General features: G+C 44.7%; 1 protein-coding gene across 1 annotated transcript in view; it reads right to left on the bottom strand.

The window, feature by feature from the left end:
• Window positions 1-15,460, bottom strand: part of CPLANE1 (ciliogenesis and planar polarity effector complex subunit 1) — a 188,014-nt gene that overhangs the window by 51,457 nt on the left and 121,097 nt on the right. The window contains exons 34-36 of the mRNA XM_065406312.1: window positions 3,730-3,902; window positions 2,204-2,333; window positions 384-438 (exon numbers count right to left, since the gene is read on the bottom strand). Coding sequence (XP_065262384.1) covers window positions 384-438; window positions 2,204-2,333; window positions 3,730-3,902 — 358 coding nt within the window. The remainder of the gene's footprint in view (window positions 1-383; window positions 439-2,203; window positions 2,334-3,729; window positions 3,903-15,460) is intronic.

Raw genomic sequence — 15,460 nt, forward strand, 5'->3', positions numbered from 1 at the left:
CCCACAGACCCTAAATCTGTGAGGCGTTTTTGGTTTGGTTGTTTTGGGAGTACCCTTCAAAATTTCAGTGCCATGAAAGACGACTAGCCTTATGTTTCGACTCATCATGCATTAATAGAGATCTTCATGATTTTATTGGGGAGATTTTGCAAGCCATGATGGTGTTCCCTGCTCTACATTGCACGATTTGAGATGTTGCATCTTGATGTTGTCATGTCTTCATTATGCTCAGCAAGGCAAACAGTTAAACATATCAACCTAGGAACTCAGAATTTAACCAATGATCTAGGTCTTTCTGTGACATCGGACAACCATTTTTGGAAAAAAAAGATAGAGTTCATGACTTTAGACATGTTTTTTTTAAAAAACACGAATGTACATACCAAGTGAAATGACAAAATCATCTTCAAGATAACGGCTGGATTCTGCTTGCTGATCCTAATATGAGAAAAATGTAATCAAACCAGTGTTACAGGATTTCTTGATGCTGTCAACTTTTAAATAAAGTTATGCTTCCTTTGAGCAATAATTTTAAAACTCATTAGAAAACATACTTTTCCCCACTTAGTGGCACAAACAGCTACCTGGCAGAAGAATTTCCTATCTAGGTTGTACTGAGCATGCTCACCCGAACTGAGCAGGCTCAGTAGGTAACTGCTATTGGTGGGAAAATGTGCCAGCTGCTGTTTTTGCAGTTACACTGGGCAGTGCGAGGCAGCTGCTGATCTGGCTGGTGCTATGGAGCAGGCAGTCACAGCGTTCCCTCCTCTCCTGCTGGTGCCCTGGGTTGAAGCTGCTCCTCAGCTCCCAGCCCCCTTTGCTCCCACAGAGGCAGACGGTAAGAGCCGCCCGTGTGGGGAGACCCGGCTCTGTGGCTGGCAGACCCCTCCAGGAACAGGGACCACAGGGGAGCCCTCCCAGCACACAGCCCCTAATACCCCTCTCCCTACACCCTGAGCTACGCCCTCCCTGCACAAAACCCCAGGTATGCCTCTCCCTGCACCTGAGCTACCCCCCTACCCGCACACAGACCCAGCTACCCCCTCCCTGCACCCTGAGCTACCCACCTGCCTGCACATAGCCCCAGCTACCCCCTCTCTGCACCTTGAGCTACCCCATCTGCACACAGTCCCTAGCTACCCCCTTCCTGCACCCTGTGCTATCCCCATGCCGGCACAGAGCTACACCCTCTAAACTGGTTTCAAACTTTTTTATAATTTTTGGTTGTACCTCTCGGCCCCCAACCCAGACAGGCTGGGTGGCCTGCTGAGGTGAGTCAGGGGTGGAGGTGGCACTCCCTCCCTGGATCCCACCATGCGGACATGGCTTGAGCCCTGCTGGCCCCTTCCCCCCCCCCAAAATAGAAGTCAAACTATGCCTATGCCCAAGGCCTCTGCCCTGAGGGCCAACCCCCTGCTGGGCTCTGGAGTTTTTATAGCCTGTTGGAGGGGGCCTCCAAGAGAAAAAGTTTGAGACCCCCTGCTCTAAGCAACATGAACTAGATCGCTTTTTAAATAAATTGTGGAGAAGAGCCTTGCTATCCCCCATTCTTTGTGAGGAAGTGCTGAATTTCTAAATTATATAAAGGAAACACACAGCAGTACAGTGGCGGGTGTCTTAAAAATGTGCATAATAAAATAGCAAATGGTACCACCACACTTAAGCAAGATCTACAGTTTGTACAGTTTTAAATAAAAATGACCTAGAAAACATTAGTGGATTTCTGGACAAATTATTATAAATGTCATAGAAATGCTATGGAATAAATAACCAGCTAAATCAGAATTATAATCACTATGGGGATTTTCATCAATACAAGCCAACAAAGAATTTTTTTATGGATTGCAACTCCCCTTGATTGTGCAAAAAAAAACCCATCCTCAGAAAGAAGAATAGCTCATGTCCCAATTTTATAGGATTGGTATGTCAACATGGCAGAACTTATTTCATGTGAGCACCTGACAGGAGTAATGAAAATACCCTGAAGAATTTCTTTTGGCAAAAGAGGGCTTTATCTCTGGCTTAAAGGAAAATGCAAGTGTGCAAGTAAAAAAGGTACATGAGATCACTACAGAGGTGCTGAAAAGAGTGGAGGAGGTATTTAGCAGGGTTTTGTTTATATTGTGATTGCTTGTTGCTTCACTTGTATAATTATTTTAAAAATCAATAAGAAAGGAAGAAAATATTAATTATTTTCTTATACCTGTATCTCAGTTTCAAAAACTCTCTCCATATCATCAGTACTAATAATGAAGTCATCTGGGTGGAATGTCACACTTGGTTTTTTCTTGTCCTCCTTCTCTTTTATCTGTTTCTCAGCACGTCTCTTTTGCCTGTCAACATATCAATGAGAAATAACAATTTAACTTCACTCTGATAATAGAAACATCAATCATTCTTTCTAATAAGCAAGAAATAACAACAATAACCTTCTTCTTAAGAAATATATTAGGTGTTTGAGTAAAGATAGAGTTAACTGCTGTTCCATTGAAACTAATTAAAAACCTATGTATCTAAGTTATTTAAGGTGTTTATAAAATATTTAATAGTAACACTTAAATTTATTCACATATTCTAATCAAAATAATATACTGGTTATCTAAGACCCCATTTAACTAAATTATTGTAAACCTGATATTTTGTATCTTTTACAACATGATTACTACTGCTATCTTTTGTATACAATGAAAAAGAAAATATTACACAAGGCAGAAGGGCCTACACAGAAATGTTGCAGCAAGAAATAAATCTGTGTTGCTATGAATGAAACTGTCTCCCTAACCTGTAACTTGTTTTCCTAAAAAAACTGCAGATTTCTTTAAAAAATATTTACCATCAGTTTAGTAAAACACCATGAATTGCCTTAAACATTACAATTTATAACATTTTAAAGCAAGATATCTGAAAATCAAATCAGTTACTCTTACTTACCTGTCAAGAGCTAAGTTCAGGATTCTGTGTTTCTACCCACAAGTGAAAGCATCAGAATCACAAGTGGGGGTGCTCTACTTTAGGTGCTTTGATGTCATTAACTCTTTCAAGGGAAACACAGAACTATGAGCTGTCATGACAGTAATCTACTGATGCTGCAGAAGAACTGCAGGGGCAAGGTAGGTGCAGTTCAAGGGCTAACCTAGGAATTGCTTTAGTTTGTACCGACCATGTAATGAAAATAATTCTAGATTAATGTGCAATAACAAAGATCAGTTTAAAAGTCATGAAATATACAGCCAGTAAAATAAAATTAGCTAAGTAAAGAACTCAATCGTGTACTCATTCAGATCAGTGGGAGTTTTGCCATTCACTCCACTGGGTTCACAATCAGGCTCAATGACTTTACAAGGAAATGTTCATCATCCTGTCAATGAGCCTAGAACCAGGACTTAAATTAAACTCCTCCAGAGGTCAGAGAGCATGCTCTCTTGAGGAATACATGCACTAGCAATGTGACTATTTTGTGATGTGGACAGCTGATCACTAAGAACTAAACTGTGACTACCAAATCATTTCACAGAGTAGGCAATGAATACGATACATGGTAACAATTCACACCAGAGATTTAGAAGTGAAAGGATCTGTATCCCATTATCAGCCTCCTCAAATTATTTGGCATCCAATCCTGTTTTCAATGAAGCTGGTACAAAAACTCCCATTGTAATCAGTCGGAGAAGGCTCAGGTTACTAGTAAGCCTCTCCAAATGAAGACCAATTTTGAAAATTTGTCCTTGCCTTTTTGTATTGTTCTTTGTGTGTCTTGCGTCAAATGGCTCAGTGTTAACTTTTAACAACTCAATCCGACCAGAATGGTCTTGTCCAATGAAGTCGTGTGGTGCACTGGTACACTGGCGGCTTTGCTCAAATGCAATGAGATTTTGAATTGGGATGAGTTTTGGTGGTTGGAACTGTTTGAAAGAAAAGCAGAATGAGACATTTATAGAAGAGGAAACCAAAAATTTTATAGACTCTATTAAACAGAGTAGGTCCAACTCTTACCTCAGTTACACAGGTACAACTCCTAATGCAGTCAATGCAGAAGGCAACTATCTAGTAGTAGAATCAGACCTAATTACTGAACACATTTATAAATTATCACCCAGAGACAACATAAGAGACACAGAAACAGGTGGTTACACCGTAAAGAAAAGGTGCAGTACAAAACAGAAGAGGATATAGAAATATTGTTGTTGGTTTATTACTAGAGCTCAACAAAACCACTGCATTAATTTATTTGTCCAAATTTTAAGAAAAATCCATTTTTTCTTGCAAAATCCTTTCCCATTTGTTATTCTCCAACATATTAAAATTCCTATAGCATGTTCCTGTGGATGAAGTTAGGAAATGGGCAACATGCATATGGGTCGGAGGACCTCCAGCTCCCAGGAATTAGTTATCTTTTGATATACATTTGCCTTAACAAAGGGGAAATTTACAACATTTTATATTCTAAAGTTAAATGTCATTTTCCTTTAAAAATAAGGTATTTAGCAAGGAATGAGAAATTTCTTACCTGATCATTTTCCTTGTTAGCAGCTTCTCTCCCAATTCAACACTAATAAATTAATGCCTCACCCCAGCTTTGAAATTTCTGAGGCAGTCCATTATTACCGCTGGAGGCTCCACAACTAAGCCCCTTGCCCTTCAGCTCAGGCCACCAGGATTCTTCCAAAGCTACAGAAACACTCCAGCAACTGACTATTAGCATTAAGACCACTTGACATAATGTGGTAATTAGCCTTAACACAGTTATATATTTAAGTCTCTCTTTAGAGGAAAACTTCCATTTGTATTCCAATCATTTACCAGACTACCAGGATGTGTCGAATGAGGAGAGAAGTTGCTAATAAAAAGAAAATTATCATGAAAGAAATCTCTTTCTGTTGCACAGCTTCTCTCCTCATTCATCTCTAATGGGAAATGGCAAGAAGTGAATCATAGAGGTAGGGGGGAAAGATAAGCAGAGTTTTAATTATTTTTATAGTAGAATAATAGGCAGGAATGGAAGTTCTTCCCATATAAAGCAAGGAATTGTGTGGAAACCAACCCAGTTGCACCCTTCTATCAATGGATGACTGCAGAGAAATGGAAACTTACTTTGCAAATCTTCAATGGATGAGGCTCATACACTTGTCCCCAATACTCTAGGGCAGGGATAGGCAACCTATGGCATGGGTGCTGAAGGCAGCACGCGAGCTGATTTTTAGTGGCACTCACACTGCCCGGGTCCTGGCCACCGGTCCAGGGGGCTCTGCATTTTAATTTAATTTTAAATGAAGCTTCTTAAACATTTTAAAAACCTTATTTACTTTACACACAACAATAGTTTCGTTATACATTATAGACTTATAGAAAAAGAGACCTTCTAAAAATGTTAAAATGTATTACTGGCACGCGAAACCTTAAATTAGAATTAATAAATGAAGACTCGGCACATCACTTCTGAAAGGCTGCTGACCCCTGCCCTGGGGACTTCTGTTAATTGTTTCCCAAATCCTAGCATGATAACTGGTGCAGGATTTAACACCTTGCCTGCAGCAACTTTGAGGACCTATGGCCTTGACTTTTTGGATAGAATGAGATGGAGAGTATAATTAGTATATGTATTCAATATACTTGAGACAGACCTTCAGACTGGTAGGAATGCCCATTTCTGCCACAATCTTCCAAAGGAGTGCTAGGGATTAGCACAAAACAACAGAACTATTTCCCAGGAATTGTGGAACGAGGAACTTACCTTGAACAGAAAGGTTTCCTGGAGCTATAAGAATAACCTTTTCCTCATGACAACAGCTGTGTGATTCTTGTCTATATAGGAGATACAATTCCAATTCCAAATAGTAACTAAAAAGGCCAGTCATAGGCTTGTGTAATCTGATTAATATTGCTGATGTGTCTACCTACAGGACACCAATAGGGAAGGTACATATGTTTCTATGGTGCTTGATTGTAGAACTCCTCCAATCAACCATTCTGGTGAAACTCTAATGTAGCGGAGATCACCAGACCTTTGTGACTACATCTGTATCACAATAGCATCCAGAGGTCAGGGACTCATTGCACTGGGCACCATACAAAGGGGCAGTCCCTGCCTCAAAGAGCTTTCTGTTTCCTCTTGCACCGGAAACATAAATTGATCAGATCAATGAATGAAATAGACTCAGACTTTAAAGTCAGAAGGGACCATCGTGATCACCTAGTCTGACCTCCTGCATATTGCAGGCCACAGAATCTCAACCTCCCATTCCTGTAGTAGACCCATAACCTCTGCCTGAGCTACTGAGGTCCTCAAATCAGTTTAAAAACTTCAAGTTACAGAGAATTCACCATTAATACCAATTTAAACCTGCGCATGAGGAAGGCGAAAAATCCCCAGGGTCTCTGCCAATCTGATCCAAGGGAAAAATCCTTCCTGTTCTGAAATATGGTGATCAGTTAGACCATGAACATGTGGGCAAGACCCACCAGGCAGATACCTGGGAAAGAATTCTTTGTAGTAACCCCAAAGCCCTTCATCTAGTGTCCCATCTCCAGCTGTTGGGAATTTTTGCTACTGGCAGTTGCCGATGGACCATGTGCTACTGTAGGCAGTCCCATTAGACCATATCCTACATAAATTTATCAAGCTCAGTCTTGAAGCCAGTTAGGTTTTTTGCTCCCATTGGAAGGCTGTTCCAGAACTTCACCCCTCCGATGGTTAGAAACCTTCAAGCCTAAAGTTGTTGATGGCCAGTTTATATCCATTTGTTGTTCTGTCCACATTGGCACTTAACTTACCTCCTCTCTCTCCCTGATATTTATCCCTCTGATGTATTTATAGAGAGCAATCATATCTCCCCTCAGCCGTCTTTTGGTTAGGCTAAACAAGCCAAGCTCTTTGAGTCTCCTCTCATAAGGTAGGTTTTTCATCCCTTGGATCATCCTAGTAACCCTTCTCTGCACCTGTTCCAGTTTGAGTTCATCTTTCTTAAACATGGAAGACCAGAACTGCACACAGAATTCCAGATGAGTTTTCACCAGTGCCTTGTATAATGGTACTAACACTTCCCTGTGTCTACTGGAAATACCTCACCTGATGCATCCTAGGATTGCACTAGCCTTTTTCATGGCTGCATCACACTGACAGCTCATAGTCATCCTGTGATCAACCAATACACCCAGGTCTTTCTGCTCCTGTCGCTTCCAACTGAGAAGTCCACAGCTTATAGCAAAAAATTCTTGCATGTAGGGACTAAGAGGAGGTTACTCACCCTGTGCAGTAACTGACGTTCTTCGAGATGAGTGTCCCTGTGGGTGCTCCACTCCAGGTGTTGGTGCGTCCCTGCGCCTTTGCTCGGAGATTTTTTGCAGCAGTACTCATAGCGGCCACGCATGCTCAGAGGCTGCCCCCCGCTGTGAGTCTAGGTTGATAGTACGCATGCTTGGCCAGTCTCCTCAGTTCCTTCTCTACAACGGAGGCCCCCCAACTCCGAAGTAGAGGGGAGGAGGGTGGGTAGTGGAGCACCCACAGGGACACTCATCTCGAAGAACGTCAGTTACTGCACAGGGTGAGTAACCTCCTCTTCTTCTTCGAGAGATGTCCCTGTGGGTGCTCCACTCCAGGTGACTTAAAAGCCATGTATATTAAGGTGGTAGGGACTTCGGATCTGATAGGAACGCCGTGGATAGTACAGCCCTGCCCAAACGTATGTCAGATAGAGGGCCTTGAGTAAGGGCATAGTGTTTAACAAATGTGTGCTCAGAGGACCAGGTGGCTGCTTTACAGATATCAGCCAGGGGAACTTTGCGTAAGAGTTTTTGTCCCCGCAATGGAGACAAAAAGTCTGGAAGAATTTCTAAAAGGTTTGGTTCTATCCAAATAGAAGGACAAGGCCCTGCGTACATCTAGTGTATGCATTGAGGCTTCGAACGAGTTCGCGTGTGGTTTCGGAAAAAAGGTCGGTAGGTGTATTGGCTCATTAATGTGGAATGACGAGTGCACCTTTGGAAGAAATTTGGGGCGTAATCTGAGGGTAACCTTGTCTTTAAAAAATAGCGTATATGGTGGGTCTGCCATAAGAGCTGCTATTTCTCCTGCCCGTCTGGCAGAGGTAATTGCCACTAGAAATGCTGTTTTCATCGAGAGGTGTAAAAGGGAGCACGTGGCTAGGGGTTCAAATGGTTGTTGAGTTAGGCAAGACAGTACTAGATGAAGGTCCCACGGTGTGGTAGGTGGTTTAATGTCTGGGTATAGAGTTTGGAGTCCCTTGAGGAAAACGCTTGGTGATAGGATGAGTAAAGACAGACGTGTCATCAATTCTGTCGTGAAAAGTTGTAATAGCAGCTAAATGGACCCTGATGGAGCTGAAAGAAAGGCCGGATTGCTTAAGGCCCAATAGATAGTCAAGTATGAGCGAAAGAGATACCGACGTGGGACAAAGTTGTTTAGCGGAACACCAATGTGTGAATCGTTTCCACTTTCGTAGATAGGTGGTGCGAGTAGATTGTGTTCTGCTATGTAGGACCACCCTTTGAACTTGTTCAGAGCAATCTAGTTCGCTTTGGGAAAACCATGTAGGAACCAGGCTTTGAGGTGAAGCATGGACAGGTTGGGGTGGAGAAAGCGGCCCTGTTGTTGTGATAGGAGGTTCGGAATGAGAGGCAAGGAGATTGGTGGTTGAATCGACATTCTGGTGAGGAACGGAAACCACGGTTGTCTGGGCCACGACGGGGCAATTAGGATCACCTTGGCCCGGTCTGTTCGTATTTTTATCAGGACCCTGTTGAGAACCGGTATCGGGGGAAACGCATAGAGTAGGTTTCGGTGCCATGGGATCATGAATGCGGCTCCCAGGGAATGTTTGCCCAGTCCTGCTCTGGAGCAAAAATTGGGACATTTCTTGTTTTTTGTAGTTGCAAAAAGGTCTATGGTTGGGTAACCCCAAGTGCTGAATACGTTGTGAATGGTTTTCTCGTCTATCTCCCACTCGTGGTCCCATGGGAAGCGTCTGCTTAGTTCGTCCGCTGTGGTGTTCATTACTCCGGGAAGATAGGTGGCCGATACCCGGATGTTGTTCGCAATGCACCAATTCCAGAGCTTCATAGCCTCTGTGCACAGCGAATGTGATCGAGCTCCTCCCTGCCTGTTTACATAAAACATGCATGCAATGTTGTCTGTCATTATGCGTACGTGATGATTCTTGATTAGTGGCCGGAAGTGACAGCACGCATTGCGAATAGCTCGAAGTTCTAGGACATTTATGTGCAGGGAGGTCTCGGTTGACGACCATAGCCCCTGTACTGTGTGGTGAGACATGTTTGCACCCCAGCCTGTCAGAGATGCATTGGTGGTCAGGATGAGTGATGGAGCCTGCTGAAGAAAAGGGACTCCAGAGCAGAGGTTGGAGTGAACTGTCCACCAGTGTAGAGAATCTTTGACTCGGACAGGTAGGGAGAGAGTCTTGTTTAGAGAGTGCACATTCGGTCTGTAAACCGTGGCCAACCATGCTTGGAAGCACCTCATGTAGAGGCGTGCATTCTGGACGACAAAAGTGCACGAGGCCATGTGACCTAGTATTTGTAGGCAGTCTCGGGCAGTCACCTGGGGACTGTTGCGAATTTTTGTGGCCAGTTGGCTTATGGAGTTGAAGCGGTCGGGTGGGAGAGATGCCAACCCCGTCTGGGAGTCGAGGTCTGCTCCTATGAACTCCAGGTGCTGGGTGGGGCGTAATGTGGATTTGTTTTTGTTTATTTGTAGGCCGAGAGATAGGAAACAATCGACGGTGAGCTGCGTGAACCGGAGAGCTTCGTCGAACGTTGAGGCTTTGAGGAGGCAATCGTCGAGGTAAGGGAATATTATGACCCCTTGTTTCCTGAGGTAGGCAGTGACTACGGCTAGGAGCTTGGAAAAGACACGGGGGGCTGTGGACAGTCCAAAGGGGAGAACCCTGTATTGAAAATGTGTCGAGCCGAGGGTAAATCGAAGGAAGTGTCTGTGGGCCGGATGTATAGTCACATGGAAATAGGCATCCTGTAGGTCGAGGGCTGAAAACCAATCGCCCTGCTCCAGCGCTGGGATTATGGTGGTGAGGGTAACCATCTTGAACTTTTGCTTTTTGACAAATTTGTTGAGCCGCCTGAGGTCGAGGATTGGTCGCCATCCGCCATTTTTCTTTTCTGTTAAGAAATAATGGGAGTAAAAACCCTTCCCTTTGTGTCGTTCTGGGACGATTTCTACTGCTCCCAGATGAAGGAGATGTTGCACTTCTTGGAGGAGTAGCTGCTCGTGAGAGGGGTCCCTGAAGAGGGACAGGGAGGGTGGGTGGGTGGGAGGCAAGGAGAGGAAGGGGATGGCGTATCCAATTGTAACTACCTCTATGACCCACTTGTCGGAGGTAATGTTCTTCCATTGGTGGGAGAATGGTCGTAGGCGGTGTCCAAAGATAGGTGTGTTGGCTGAAGTGGGAACGCTGTTTTCTAAACCCTCGACCAAGGCTTCAAATCTGCCTATTAGTTGGAGGGGGTTGAGGCGCCCCTGCAGAATTGGGACGACGCCGCTGGAATCTTGGTCTTTGACGTTGTTGTTGTTGCTCCTGTGGTCTATGGGAATGTTGTGTAAATGCGGGATAGCGTGGACGTTGGTACGGTTGGTATCTATATTGCCGTCTTCTGGTCATAGGTGTCTGGAGGCCTAAGGACCAGAGGGTTGCCCTTGATTCCCTTCATTGAATGAAGCACGTCGTTCGTGGTAGAAGCAAAAAGTTTGTCACCGTCAAAGGGAAGATCTTCAATGGTGCTCTGAACTTCTCGAGGAAAGAAAGAGGAGGAGAGCCATGAACCCCGTCGCATGACTACTGCTGTGGCGGTCGATCTTGCTGCAGTGTTGGCTACATCGAGGGCCGCTTGAAGAGCGGTGCGTGATATGCTTTGTCCCTCGGAAACCAGAGCTGTGAATTGTTGTTTTTTCTGTTCTGGAATGTCGTCAATAAAATCCATGAATTTATTATAGTTTTTGTGGTCATATTTTGCAAGGACTGCAGTATAATTAGCTAAACGAAATTGTAGGGTCGAGGATGCGTATACTTTACGACCAAAGAGGTCTAAGCGTTTGCTGTCCTTGTTGGCTGGAGTGGAAAGGGAATACTGTTGTTTGGCCCTTTGGTTCGCGGCGTCTACTACCAATGAGTTTGGTGCCGGGTGGGTAAAAAGGAATTCAGAACCCTTTGGAGGGATAAAGTACTTCCTGTCCGCTTGTTTACAGGTAGGTAGGCTTGTAGCTGGAGTCTGCCAGATGGACTTAGCGGGTTCTAAAAGGGCTACGTTGATTGGTAATGCCACCCTAGAGGAAGAAGAGGGCTGTAGGATGTCCGTTAGCTCATGCTGTTGCTCAGTGACTACCTCCAAGTTAATTCTCAAGTCACTGGCAACTCTTTTAAAGAGATCTTGGAATTTTGCGTAATCATCCGACGGTGTTGGAGGAAGGGGAAGTAAGGCTTCTTCAGGCGTTAGCTCCGGCTCTGCTGGAATAGGAGCAGGGCTAGGTTTATCCTGGAAGTGTGACTGTGCTGCCAGGTGTCTCGTGTCACTGGCAGATTCGTCAGGTGGTGGTGCTAGACCGGTGTTGCGCCTGGTCGAATTGCCATAGCGCACGTATTCTCGAGGGTACGATGCCCATGGTGTCCAATATTGCCATGGTGGTGGGTAGGGCATAGGTGATGCCATCCAGGGGTTGACCCCCCAGGAGGCAGGATCCTGAGAGTAGGATGAGGTAGTTTTCTTATAACCTCTATTGACTGGGGTCTGGGAGTGGGAGTCTTGATATGGAGAAAAAACTCCCTGTGGATCAGTTTCCTCCTCACTGGAGGAAGGCTGCTCAGATCCTGACTCAGGCATTGGAGAAGAACAGGCATTCATCAGGGGAGACTGCAGGATAGGTGATACCAATAGATCTGCTGTCTGAGTAAATTGAAATGGTGAGGCTCCTGTGTGAGGTGAAAGCTGTGCAGGGGGAGGTTGCCGTGCGGGAACATGCCTCTGAGCAGGGGTTTTGCCTGTGATCTCCCTGTCAGTCTGCTCCGCGGTTGTCGGTGCCGCGGTCGGTGCCGGGCGGGCAACATCAGCCTGCAGGGAATCAGGCATGTTGTAAAATGTCAGCACCGTGTCCGTCGCGGTGCCGAACGGTGCCATAATAGAGGCAGGCAACTGAAAGCCTGATGCCTCGGCACCGGAGCCTCGCGCCGCCGCCGCAGCCTCAGGCGGCTTTCGCACGGTTCCTGAGGAGCCCGGCTCATCAAAGTTGCTGAGGCGAGGAAACACAGGCAGGGAGACCGTTGACCTGCCTGAAGAAACCTTGTGCCTCATAACCTTCTTTGGTGAAGAAGGCTGTCCCTTCTTTGTAGATTTTTTCAGTTTTTTTGAGGCGGGGGGGCTGTGGCGGGTAGCGGAGCCGGATTCAGCGCCGGGGTCTGAAACTGACCCAATAGACTTTTGCAGGAGGAGCAGTTTAAGTCTAAGCTCCCTGTCCTTCCGTGCCCTGGAACTGAGTTTACAGCAGTGGGCACATTTTTGGGGAATGTGGGCTTCCCCCAAACATTTTATACACTTTGAGTGGCCATCTGATAGCGGGATAGCCTCCTTACATGTAGAACAGCGCTTGAAGCCTGTTGAGCCCGGCATGGCCGAAGCGGCTGCAGCTGACAGAAAAAAAGTTTTTTGTGTGTGTTGTTTTAACAGATAAACGAGGTAATTAACTATACTAACAAAGAACTGACAACAAACTAGTTACTAGAAGGGTAATTGTAGCAAGAGTGAGGGATTTCCTAATGAGTCTGCTGAGCTCCGTCTCAGGCCGGGGACGGTAGAGAAGGAACTGAGGAGACCGGCCATGCATGCGTACTATCAACCTAGACTCACAGCGGGGGGCAGCCTCTGAGCATGCATGGCCGCTATGAGTACTGCTGCAAAAAATCTCCAAGCAAAGGCGCAGGGATGCACCAACACCTGGAGTGGAGCACCCACAGGGACACTTCTCTCGAAGAAGAACAACATGATCTTGCACTTTGCACTATTAAATTTCATCCCATTTCTATTACTCCCATTTACAAGGTCATCCAGCTCTTCTTGTATGATATTCTGGTCCTTTTCTGTATTGGCAATACCTCCCAAGTTTGTGTCAGCCGCAAATTTTATTAGCTCTCTCACTTTTTGTGCCAAGGTCAGTAATAAAAATGTTAAATAAGATTGGTCCCAAGACTCTTCCTGAGGAACTCCACTAGTAACCTCCCTCCAGCCTGAGAGTTCACCTTTCAGTATGCTGTAGTCTCCCCTTTAACAAGTTCCTTATTTACTTTCAGTTATCATATTAATCCCTATCTTCCCCAATATAACTAATAATTTCCCATGTGGAACTGTATCAAATGCCTTACTGAAATCCAGGTAGATGAGATCTACTGCATTTCCTTTGTCTACAAAATCAGTTATCTTCTCAAAGAAGGAAATCAGGTTGGTCTGGCATGATCTACCTTTTGTAAAATCTTGTTGCACTTTATTCCAATTACCATTCACCCCTATGTCCTTAACTACTTTTTCTTTCAAAATTTGTTCCAAGACCTTGCATATACTTGAGAACAAACTAACAAGCCTGTAGTTTCCTGGATACCTTTTTTTCTCTTTCTTAAAAATAGGAATTATATTAGCAATTCTTCAATCACAGGGTATGACCCCTGAGTTTACAGATTCATTAAAAAACCTTGCTATTGGACTTGCGATTTCATGTGCCAGTTTCTTAAATATTCTTGAATGGAGATTCTCCTGGTCCCGATTTAGTCCCATTAAGCTGTTTGACTTTGATTTCTACATCAGATATGGTCATTTCTACCTCCATATCCTCATTGCCATTAGCCCCCCGCCACTGCTGCTAAGCTTTCCATTAGCCTTACTAAAAACGGAGGCAAAATATTTATTTAGGTGTTGGGCCATGCCTACATAATCTTTAATCTCCACCCCCCCATCCTCAGTGCTTATCAGTCCCACTTCTTCTTTCCTTGATTTCTGCTTATTTATATGGCTATAAAACCTTTTATTATTGGTTTTAATTCCCTTTGCAAGATCCAACTCTGTTTGGCTTTTGGCAGTTTGCACTTTATTACTACACTTTCTGACCTTCAGGAGGTAGCCTTTCTTGCTGATCCGTCCCATCTTCCATTCCTTGTAGGCTTTCTGCTTTCACTTAATCACCTGTTTGAGATGCTTGCTGATCCAGGTTGGTCTGGAACCCTTCCCTACGAATTCACCACCCCCCTCCCTTGGTGGGGATGCAGGGTTCAGATAGCTTATGCAACTTTGACTTAAAGTAATTCCAAGCCTCCTCCACATTCAGATCCTTGAGTTCTTCAGTCCGGTCCACTTCCCTAACTAATTCCCTTAATTCGGTGGTTCTCAACCTATTTACCATTGTGGGCCGCATATGCAGCTATGTGTTATGTGCAGGGCTGGCGAGAGGAGGGGAAGCCAGTACAAATTACCAGGGCCCGGTGGTCCGGAAGGAGGCCCAGGGCCTGGCTTCCCCCCCCTCGTCGGCCCTGTTTAGCCGGTCCGCCCTTGCTGGGGGGCCCGAAAAAATTTTTTTCACCGGGGCCCGAACCCGCTCTCGGCGGCCCTGGTTATGTGGACCACATCCACACAATATATATATTGTACCTGTATGGCCCTGAGGATGTCACATGTGCTGATTGGGCTGCAAGCGGCCTGTGGACCACAGGTTGAAAATCACTGCCTTAATTTTTTGAAATTAGCGCTTTTGAAATCAAGGAAAGCAACTATTTGGTGAAGAAATCTGTCAGCTATCACATCCAGGAAAATCTGGGCCTTACTATTATTAGTAGCATGTGTCCTCCAATCTCTATCTGGGAAGTTGAAGTCTCCCATAAACATACAATTCTCAGCAGAATTTATTTCATTAAAAACATTAAAGAGGTCTCTATCCAAATCCAGATCAGATCCTCGTATTCTGTAGCACACCCCAAGCACTATAAGGGAACTTCTAGTAGTTTTCTTCCCCAAAGTGATTTTGGCCCAAACAGACTCTTTCTTATCCATTACATCACTTCTCATTTCTTTATAGTCTACCTCATCATTAATATACAATGCTGCTCTGCCACCTTTGCCTTTATTTCTGTCTTTCCTGAAGAGCACATACCCTTCAATATTCCAGTCATGACTACTATTCCACTAAGTTTCTGTTATCCCTATAATATCTGGTTTCACTTTCTGCATTAGTAGTTCTAGTTCCTCCATTTTGTTACCCAGGCTTCTTGCACTGGTGTGCAAACATCTTAATTGTTGCTGCTTGGCTTCACCCACATTCCTTGCCCAACTGGGTACAGGCATTCTACTGCCAGTATCACCTATCTGACTGGTATCAGCACAATCCTTCCTCTTAATATCCATTATGCTACCCATTGCTGTATCCTCTCTTACTTGATTTTCC

The sequence above is a fragment of the Emys orbicularis genome, chromosome 6 (genome assembly GCF_028017835.1).
Source record: "Emys orbicularis isolate rEmyOrb1 chromosome 6, rEmyOrb1.hap1, whole genome shotgun sequence".
In the NCBI taxonomy this organism is placed as follows: Eukaryota; Metazoa; Chordata; order Testudines; family Emydidae; genus Emys; species Emys orbicularis.